The 10,232-nt window shown below is 55.8% G+C and overlaps 1 protein-coding gene across 1 annotated transcript in view; it reads left to right on the forward strand.

Annotated features, from left to right (window-relative positions):
* LMAN2 (lectin, mannose binding 2) overlaps positions 1-10,007 on the forward strand; it is a 13,922-nt gene extending 3,915 nt beyond the window's left edge. Inside the window, exons 3-8 of the mRNA XM_004696820.4 lie at positions 5,963-6,080; positions 6,845-6,924; positions 7,029-7,190; positions 7,270-7,384; positions 8,974-9,093; positions 9,430-10,007. Of these exons, the coding sequence (XP_004696877.1) occupies positions 5,963-6,080; positions 6,845-6,924; positions 7,029-7,190; positions 7,270-7,384; positions 8,974-9,093; positions 9,430-9,590 (756 nt within the window). The 3' untranslated portion in view covers positions 9,591-10,007. The remainder of the gene's footprint in view (positions 1-5,962; positions 6,081-6,844; positions 6,925-7,028; positions 7,191-7,269; positions 7,385-8,973; positions 9,094-9,429) is intronic.
* Positions 10,008-10,232: the final 225 nt, after the last annotated feature.

The following is a 10,232-nucleotide window of genomic DNA, read 5'->3' on the forward strand; positions in this document are numbered from 1 at the left end:
GGGCGCACACCGGGAGGTGGGGGCACAGGGAGTGTGCCCCACTGGGGCTGCGGCTCAATGATCTGAGCTTCTTTGGCTGATAAACCCCAGGTCATGCCGTGATCTTTTTCAGGCGGCTCACTGGCGGTCGGATTAGGTTGGATCATATGTACCATGGATTTTGTTGAGAGCCGAGACGGGGAAAGTACTCATCTGCATGGGGGTCTGTTAGTGCCCGGTGGGCCTGGCTTCCCGAGTGACCGTGAGCCGGCCTCGCAGCCAGGTGAGAACCGAAGCTGTGTTGTCTTCTCCGACAAGGCAGCTTCGGGGCCTCTTCTAGCCAGGACCTCCTGCTTCAAGTCCTTTGGAGGCTTTGTGCCGTTAGGTCATTCTGTTTCCAGCCTCTGATCCACTGGCACAGGGAGACTTCCCAAGGCCTGGGAGTCACCCCGGAGATTTCTTGCAGGGCCAAAGAGACAGTCTGAAGTCCAGTTTCTGGCTGACAATTGTATGTGTGAGATGTGGATTTTGTTTAAAATTTCAAATACAGTCATGTGCTGCATATTGCCCATTCGGTCAACATCTGACCACATTACATCGATGGTTTTAGCACGGTTCAGAATAGCCAACTGGAGCCGGGGCGCTAGCAGGCATAACAGCTTCCCTCATGCAGCATGGGGATCTCCTGTCTCTGCTACACAAAGGTAGGGTACTGATGGGGTAGCCTGTGCATCAGCTAGGACCATCTGTGTCTGGATCGTCAGAATCAACACCTGTGTTAAAAACTCCCCTACATCCCTATGTGAGCTCTGGCTCTTGGACACCAGCATCCAGTCTCATGTAGCACCCATCTCCTGAGAGTGTTGTAGTTTGTTCTTGATTTCATCTTCTTTCAAACGATTATGGTGACGTGCATTCCCAGTGCCTAAGTACAGCAAAACAAGCCCAGGGATCGCAACAGCGAGAGACCAACGGGGAGGGATAGGTTTGGGAGTAAAGCAAGACATTCCTGCACAACATCAAAGTGGGAAATCCATGAAGGCTGCTTGCTCGTGCTTAGGGGTGTTGGCATGGGCCCTCAAGACAAAGGAAAATTCTCCAGGCAGTTACAGGATGAGCTGCTCCGAAAGCTGCAAGGCCCATGGAAAGCCAAGAGGGACCGCCATCCAGTGCAGGAGACTGCTAAAGACACGGGTTAGGGAGCCAGCCCCAAAGCCAGGCCCTGTCAGCACTATGCCGGTAACTGCTCAGGCAAGCTGCTCTCGGCCGAGATGCTTGGAGAAGAAGCAAGAGCAGACAGTGTTCGTTCACACAGCCACCAAATCACCCAATGCCCGTTTCACAGAACGCGCCGTGGATGTTAAGCAATGCGTGATTGTGGAGGAAGGCTTTTCGCACTTTCTTACATTTTCTCTGACATACTTCACTGCGTCATGTCCAGGAAGGTCCTCTAGCTTTGTTCTTTGAGGTCTCTGTGAGTGGTGGGCGGTTGTTAAGAAATGTTCCCTGTGTGTTTTCCACCCTGTGGATTCTGCCCCTTGTGGAGCACAAGGTCTTGGACAGGGTTGCTGGCTGGGTGGTCAGTCTTGTGGATCCTCCCCTTATTTTGCTGCGGGGTGCTGTCAGGTGGGTCCCTAAAGGAGGTGTGTTTCGATTTCTATTGGGGACCTTGTCTTTGTCTTTATTTGTTGTGTATATTTTTAAGCTGTTACCTCCGCTGTCCTGTGGATCCTGATTCTGTGACCCTGTAGACAGAATAGAGCCGCCCACCAGAGGGTTTCCAAGGCCGAAATCCTTTTGGAAGCTGACTGCGCATTCTCTCCTGGGGAACAGCTGGTCGGTTTGAATCCCAGCCTTCCCCTTAGCTGCCCTCTGCTTTAACCACTGCACCCCCAGGGCCCCTTGAGGTACATATGGAAATTTTCCTTCACCCTTCCTGGTAATTACCTCTGTTGTTATTCAAAGGACTACACCCCCCACACCCTCCCTTAATGTTTGTCTGTTGTTAGTATACCTGCAATAGTCTGCTCTTACTTTCTATTTCTGGGTGTTTTCTGGCCTGTTTCTTTTTCCTGGTTTTTCATTGTTGTGATGGTGGTGGTTTCGGCATTTTCTCTTGTAAACAATAATTAGAGGGCTTTTCTTTTGAGCTAATGGTATAAATGCGTGTTGCTGTGAGAAATACGAGGGGGTACCCCCCAAAAACTGGAATAAAAGCTCCACTGGATGGAGCTTCCATAGTACATGTTGTTCCTGCGCGGCCAGCATAGAGCAACTCACTCTGGGTTAGCACACCCAGTGGTGTCACCTGGGAAGGTTCTCTGGTCACAGTGAATTTTTTCATAAAAGCCGTTTCACTCGAACCCTGTTTTTTGTAATGGCTGATTTAAGAGTACGGTGTGCGGTTGTGAAATTCTGTTTCCTGCTCAGGAAAAAAGCTGCAGAATCTGTTGTGACGTTGAACACAGCTGACAAGGACAGAGCTATGGGAAAACTCAAGTGTACCCGGGGTTTTCTCCTTCCATCAAAGGTGAAATGTTGACTGATGACAAACCGTGTTCTGGATGTTCATCACCGTCCCAAACAGACGAACATGTCGACCAAATACATGCACCTGTGCCGAAGACCGGTGATGGATGACTGAAGAGACGAGGCAGTTGTCTGGAATATCTTGGACCCTGGGCCAGCAAAACCTGACGGAAGATTTGGGAATGAGAAGGGTTGCTGTGGAATGTGTGCCTCGGGCTCTGACTGACTGGAAGGGAACTTGCTGGGCTTTGAAAGAACAGCTCTGAAGCCACCCAGCCTTTTTCCCCAAGGTCGTTACTGATGAGACATGATGCTGTTCTTAAAATTCCAGGGCTTGGGGGCTACCCCTTCATAAGACAATTCCCAGGGACTCCTAGGTGTGTTTTCCACCCAGCATGCAGTCCTTCCACAAGTCAGGCCAGTGCTGGCGTCTGGTTGGACTCTTCACTTCCTAACGGGGCCCCCAGCTCCACTTCCTGCGTGTGGATGGGTTGGCTTCCTCCTCAGCTGTCAGCTTGGAAGTTTTCCGCCCCTTTCCTTTTTGTTTAGTGGTTGCCCTGGAGTTTAATCGAAGTCGGATGACCGTGCGTGCGCCCCCAGAACTGCTTCCTGGACACTCAGCCTCCCTGTGGTCCCTCCTCTTGTGTTTTCTGTTTCGGACCACACAAAGCTGGTTTTGTCTATTTTGACCTGTGCCCTCGCATCCACTGCCTCCACCACTGCCCTTTCTCGGAGCCTTGGCTTCTCTCTGGGTCATCGTCCCCTCCCCACGGTTGGAGGGTGGCATGGGGTTGCAGCCACTGCTGCGGAGCCTCTTCATTGTCTGTGAAATGTCATGGTCTCACCTTCTCTCCTGAAGGAGGCATTCGCTAAGTATAGAAGCCAAGGTTGTCTGCTATTGTCTTTCGGTGCCAAATATATCCCTCTGTTGTCTCTTTGCTCCCTTTGTGGTGTTCTGTGGGGAAGGCAGGTGGCAGGCTGATTGTCGCTCCTTTGAAGGTAATCTGCCCCCCCCCCCCCTTTGCTTTTAAGGTTCTGTGTCCTTGTTTCTTGGTTCCCTCTTTCCTTCCATGATCTTGTTTTTCGTGTTTTTATTGTGGGCCAGTCGGTGAGGCCTATGAATCCAGGAGGACAGCATCCCCTCTCCCAGGTGCGGCCACAAGCTTTGTTCTCTTTGAAAGGGGGTTTTTAATCGCAGAAGCCTGCACACACGACAGACCTGCGGACGGTGCCCTTCCCACGTCACTCTCGCAAGAGGGCTGCGAGCACCTTCATGCTTTTCCCTCTCTCCACCAGCAGCTTACCTTTATTCACTGTTTACCTTGCCTTGCTCAGTACCTTTGATGTGTATGCTTATTAGAGCTTTAGCACATTTTCAAATAGCATTTTTGAGGTGGAAATTGACACGATAAAACTGTATCCATGTAGTGAATATCATTTAATAAAGCTTAGTGATTTTAAACACTCCATTCTGCCCTTCCTCTAGCCTCTGATATCACAAATCTTCTTTTGTCTCAATGGGTTTACCTTTTCTCAAAAGAAACAAAAACGAAAACCAGACCAAACACGGTGCTGTCCAGATGAGACTTTCTGGCCCCGGAGACATTGAGAGCCTGGGGGCTGGGCAGCTCAGTGCTATGGGGTGTGGATGAGTGACCTGTTTCTTACAGACCCTCCGTGTAGTAGAAGGGAGCCACACAGTCCGGTGTTTGTGTCCGGCACGTTTCCTCAGCAGATGTCCTCTGGGCTTGTCCCTGCTGTGGCGTGCATCACAGCCTCGCTCCTGCCTCTGCCTGTGACAGAGCTGAACCCCACAGCAGGGCCCGTCTGTGGAAGGCTGTGCTTACGGCTGCCGCGTTGAGTTTCAATGTTTGGTTTGTTTTTAGCAGTCGACATATTGCACCGACATACAGCTCACGCCACAGGTTCGAGTGGTTCGGTCACATTCATAATTGTGCAGTCACCCCCACGTCGCTGCAGGACAGGCTCCGTTGTGCTTCCTGCCATTTCCAGCCTGGGCCTCAAGTCCTGCCTCCACGTGCGTTCTTCTTTGCAACCTTGAACTAGCCGGCCCTGTGGCCGCTGTGGCCTCTGCGCTCCCGGCACCCCTCCAGGATCTAGTTTGCCCCGCAAGTCTCCTCAGGCACCCCCCGTGATTCACCTTCCGTCCTGGGCTGCAGTCACCAGTCATGTTAAGCCCAGAACCAATCCTGTAATCTCTCGGTCTGCAGTTTGTCTGGGTCACAATCAGGGTCCTCCCCCCATTTTTGTAGTCCTGCCTGTGACCGCGATGAATTCACCCAGGGCCATGGAGGCAGTGGATACCCCACTGGCCTCAGGCTGCTGGTGTCTTTCATCCTGTCTTAGACCGGGTCACCCTGAGTCAGACCCACCAGATGGTGCCGGCAGCACATAGACGCACTGTATACTGACACCTGTAGGATGTCATTTTGAATTTGGAGTCTTTTTTGCCTTGGGAGATGGCTGAGTAATATTCTACATACCACATCTCCACCCCCACCCCCAATCTGTTGATGGACACTTGGGTGTCCCTGCCTTTTGCTCGTGTGGATAATGCATCTTTGTGTGTAAGTGCTTAGGGATCTGCTGCAGATGCTCCCAAATGTCCCCAGTGGACTGGACCCTGGGCAGTCAGTCCACTGTTGTTTGAGTGGGTGATTCTCCATGTTCTCATCTGCACAGGATAGTACAATCTTCCCCAAGTGCTTTCGTGTGTGTGTGTGTGTGTGTGTGTACACACATACACACTTGTGTTTTCTCACAGAACTAACTGGTGGGCCATGCCAGGTTGTCCCCTTGCTGTGGGCGGGGCCCAGCATGCTTGCTTCCCATGGTACCCTTCGCACCCGCTTTCTCCCCACTACAATAGTTGAGAGACATTAACCCTTGCCTGGCACTGTGCCCACATGTAAGCTGGCCAATGCAAGAGGCGGAAGCACAGCTCGTTCCTGGGAGTCGGGCAGATTGCACCTTGTCTTGGAAGGCTCCGGAAGGGAAGAGAATGGAGGTGGGCGAGCTGGAAGAGTTGGTGGCTAAGGGCTGTGAGGTGGGGTGGAGGGTGAGGACAGCATTTGAAGACTGGGCAGGGGTTTGGCTCAGACAGACGTGGGTGAGACTGAGTTAGTTTTGCTTTCAGTGAAAGAGACTCTTAAGTGGTTCAGACAGATGCAGGTAGGGGCAGTGAGGAGCCAGGGCTGAGTGGGCAGCTGGTATCGAGGAGAGAGGGTCCCAGGGTGCCCACCAGCCAGCCTCTGGCAGCTTTGGAGCACGGTGTGGCTGCCCCCTCCTGACCTGGAGGCCAGCCAACTGCAGCCCCTCCCACCTGCTGAGACAGCCTTAGTAGGTCTGTCTTGTCGGTCGGGGACATGCATGTCCCTCCTGACTGGCAAGGTCTGTGGGGCAGTGTGCTGAGCTTCTCTGTGTGTCCCCACAGCCCTGCTTCCTCAAGGACTGGGAGATGCACGTCCACTTCAGGGTCCACGGCACAGGCAAGAAGAACCTCCATGGGGACGGCATCGCCCTGTGGTACACCCGGGACCGCCTCGTGCCAGGTGCGCCTCCAGGAGACACTGCCCACCCCCATGGATCTGAGGTTGGCTCTGGAAGGGGGGGTGCCTTTTAGCAAAGAGGAGCCGCCGATCCTGTGACTCAATGCTGTCCCCAGCTGAGCTCTACACTGCACATATTGTCCCCCAGGCCCACTACCTGCTGCTCTTGAATCCGTTCTGGGTCCCAGTGACCCTGTGTGTCAGGGTGGGACTGTGCCCCTGAGGGTTTTCAATGGCCCACCTTTCAGAAGTCGATCACCAGGCCTTTCTTCTGAGGTACCTCCATGCCACCCAGGGATCCCAATGAATGCCGGTGCTTTTAGGCCCCTTACCTGGTCTTTAACACGCAAGTCACCCTCAGATGGGGCCCAAGAGGGGTGAGGAACATAAATGCAGCTCAGATGTGTGGTGACAGCTTGGCGTAGAGCAAACCGTAGGCTCCTGGCTGCACGTTGGCTCAGAATGGTTCTACCACCACCTTAAGGCTTATTTAAAATACAGAACCAAGGGAGTCTGTGTGACAGACTGTGGTGGCCCCACTGGCCCCTCACAGAACACGTTTGTGGGCCCTAGCTTTAGAGGCTGGGGCTTCCTCCAGGGCTCTTCCCAGGTGTGCACCTGCTCTTTGTGACCTGGTCCCCTGTGTGCCCCTCAGGCAGGTGGCTTCAGCTTTGCCCTCCTCTCTGGCTGGGACATCGGTGGTGCTGGCATTGCCCATGAGGGACTCCTGCTTCTCCCAGCCTGAGAGCATTTTCATACCATTGCAGGACCTGTGTTTGGAAGCAAAGACAACTTTCACGGCTTAGCCATCTTCCTGGACACGTATCCCAATGATGAGACCACTGAGGTAGGCCCCGAGCTCCGTGTGGTGGAGGAGGGCCTGGGTGGGAGCCCCGGGGCGGGGGCAGGGGCACTGGGCCGGCTGTGGAGTAACCAGTGTCTTGGTCCCAGCGCGTGTTCCCGTACATCTCTGTGATGGTCAACAATGGCTCCCTGTCCTACGACCACAGCAAGGATGGGCGCTGGACGGAGCTGGCGGGCTGCACGGCCGACTTGCGCAACCGGGACCACGACACCTTCCTGGCTGTGCGCTACTCTCGGGGCCGCCTGACGGTGAGCCGGCTGGAGGGGCTGCGTGAGTACATGGGGTGGCGTGCCCACCTGGGGTGTACCTGACCTGCTGGTCCTGCAGGTGATGACAGACCTGGAGGACAAGAACGAGTGGAAGAATTGCATCGACATCACCGGGGTGCGCCTGCCCACCGGCTACTACTTCGGAGCCTCGGCCGGCACCGGTGACCTATCCGGTGAGTGCAGGCTGAGCGAGGCCTCCTGCCCTCATGTCTGCTGTCCTAGCTTGAGGACCCCCTCATTCCCTTCTCTGCTCGCCTGCGTCCTCTCCTCGAAGGGCCTAGATGTTGAGTGCCTCAGGGCGTCACCGCTGAGCAGTCCTTGACCAACCCGACAACCACAGACCCTTCTCGTGTGGCCTCCCAGGGGTCCGAGTAGCACTGTGTTCCTGTTTTCTACGCTGGTTTTTAGTGGCTATGACCTTTGGGGAGTAGATTGCTAGGTGTTCCTTTGGAGGCACCTCTGGCTAGACTCAAACCGCCAACTTTTTGGTTAGCCTCCGATCACTGCTCCGCTTTACTGTTGGCGCCAGCCAGGAGCTCTGCCCCAGAGCATAAAGCCCAAACCAGAGCCGCTGTCCTAAGTGTCCTGGCCAAGAGAGCAGAGTGCCTCCTCTTTCTCCCATGTGCCCGTTGCTGGTGTGAAGTGCTGACCTTGAACTGGGCAGCCCTATGCTTGGTCCACGGTGCCACTGTGGCTCTTTTGACCGTAGGAGATCAGGGGTGTTAAATCTGGGTGTGGTACACTGTGTTGGATCGAATCTCTGTCCTGGCCCTAGGCTGCCACCAGTCTACACAGCGTCTTTGCTTGCCTGTCACAGACCCCTCAGTTTCCAGTCCACCCTCAAATGCACATGACACCACCTTACTTCTAGTGGCCAAATAACCTTGGTGTCATTGTGGACTCCCATCCACTCGCACACCACCTCTAACCCAGTGACAAGCCCTGTGGCTGTCTTGGTGGTCTCAGATCTCGGCTCCCCAGCTCCACACTGTCTCCCACTGAGTCTTTGCTCGCTCCTCCGCTGCCTCTGTCCAAGCCACGTCTCTGCCCAGTCCGCTGCTCTTCCTGTAGCCCCGTGTTTGCCCCCGTGCTCTCCATCCCCTGGAGGGCTGCATCCACTGGCTCCTGGTGCTGTGGGCCTCCCTGCTTCGCTGCCCCTGCTGGCCTCTGCATTTAGTGCCACTCCCTCGTCTCTCCATGCCTTTGTCTTGGGGGCTTCTCCACTCCTTGCTTTAAAACTGCAGCCACCCCATCACCTGTCCCTACACATTCTGCATGCCGGGGGCTGGTCTCCTGGCCAGGAATTCTGCCTCCGCTTTGCCCTCCCAGCAGTCGTTGGACCGCTGTGCTGCTCTTCCCTGAGTGGGCCTGGCCTTGCCCCTCATTCTGGGGGCAAGCATGCAGAGGGCGTGCCGCTGCGCTTGCTGGTTGCCGCGGTGGGTGTAGAAGACCTGGCTCCGGGCAGAGCAGAGCTGCTCCAGCGGCTTCAGGGCTGCATGGCCTTCTAGAAGCACGTCTCCAGGCCCCCGTGGGTGTGCCTTCCCCTAGAGCCACCTATTGTTACATATGAGGAAGGAAGCATTCTGATTGTTCGCCCCTGGCCGCTTTCTCTGCCCGCTGTCCCTCCTGAGTGTTGTATCGCCACGCCCTGCGGGTGGCTCGCCCTGAGATCCTGCCTGCACTCCCCCGGGGAGGCAGTAGGGTCTGGGTCGCGTGGGTCAGGCTGGCTCCAGGCTCACCCCAGGCTCGCTGGGCCCTGCAGACAATCACGACATCATCTCCATGAAGCTGTTCCAGCTGATGGTAGAGCACACCCCCGACGAGGAGAACATTGACTGGACCAAGATCGAGCCCAGTGTCAATTTCCTCAAGTCTCCCAAAGGTGTGTATGTGCACCCTCTCCCCAGGCGTGGGGTGCCCAGAGCTTCTTTCTGGTGGGGCTTGGGGAAGCACGGGCCCCAGAGGAAGGGCTCGAGGACATCCTTGCAGGGTGGCTGCGTTGGCACAAACAACAGGTCAGTGGGTATCTGGCCCCTGGTGGAGCTTCTGGGCCTGCTGCGTGTAGAACGGAGTGGTACATGTGTCCCCTCAGCTAGAAGAGGCACCGGCAGGGTTTGAACCTGCACTTCCACAGCCTCCAAGCATCAGCAGTGTGCCTGTGGGCTGTGGGCTGTGGTCACGGGGCCTTGCCGGTTCAGCCGCCCCTTCTCTCCTGCAGACAACGTGGACGACCCCACGGGGAACTTCCGCGGCGGGCCCCTGACGGGCTGGCGGGTGTTCCTGCTGCTGCTGTGCGCGCTCCTGGGCATCATCGTGTGCGCCGTGGTGGGGGCCGTGGTGTTCCAGAAGCGGCAGGAGCGGAACAAGCGATTCTACTGAGCGCGCGCCCGCGCGGCCGGCACCAATGTGAACTTTTTTATGGGATTGTAAAAGGAAACAAGACCACATTATTTCTTAACTGTTTCACAGAAATGATTAAAGTATTTTCTTACATTTAGCTTCTTGCCCAGCCAGGACCGGTGGCAGGGCTGAGGAGTAAGGATTCGGCGCCCCCACAGCTGGGGGCGGGGGCCCTCTCCCCGTTGCTGGCATCTCAGGAACAAGGGGCGGGGGGAGCCCCCCTTCGATGGGGGCCCTGGGCTGGGTGTGGTGCGTGTGTGGGGGCGGGGCGCGCCGGCCGGAGCAGGGGGACTGGGCTTTCTGTTCACCCTAGGAGCTTTTCGTTTGGAGATGTGCCCAAAGGTGAGCCCAGAGGGGCCGAGTGTGACCGTTTGCTAATAAAGTGAATTAAGCGACCTCGGCGTGTGGCTGCCCTTCTCCGAGGACACCCTGCTGACTGGTGCTGGTGGCCTTCAGTTCCTACCCCTTTCCCCACCCCACCCCACCAGGCTACACACGGCCCCCAGGTAGGGACTCATGACTCAGGTCAAGCAAAACACCCAGTGGCCCACTGTGATGGTGTGGTAAGGACTGGAGTCCAGATGGCTGTCCCTGGGCTGCCTCCCAGTGCTCGGGCATCCG

Source organism: Echinops telfairi, unplaced genomic scaffold, assembly GCF_000313985.2.
Source record: "Echinops telfairi isolate 266 unplaced genomic scaffold, ASM31398v2 ScPeMD7_7469;HRSCAF=8507_0, whole genome shotgun sequence".
NCBI classification, from domain to species: domain Eukaryota; kingdom Metazoa; phylum Chordata; class Mammalia; order Afrosoricida; family Tenrecidae; genus Echinops; species Echinops telfairi.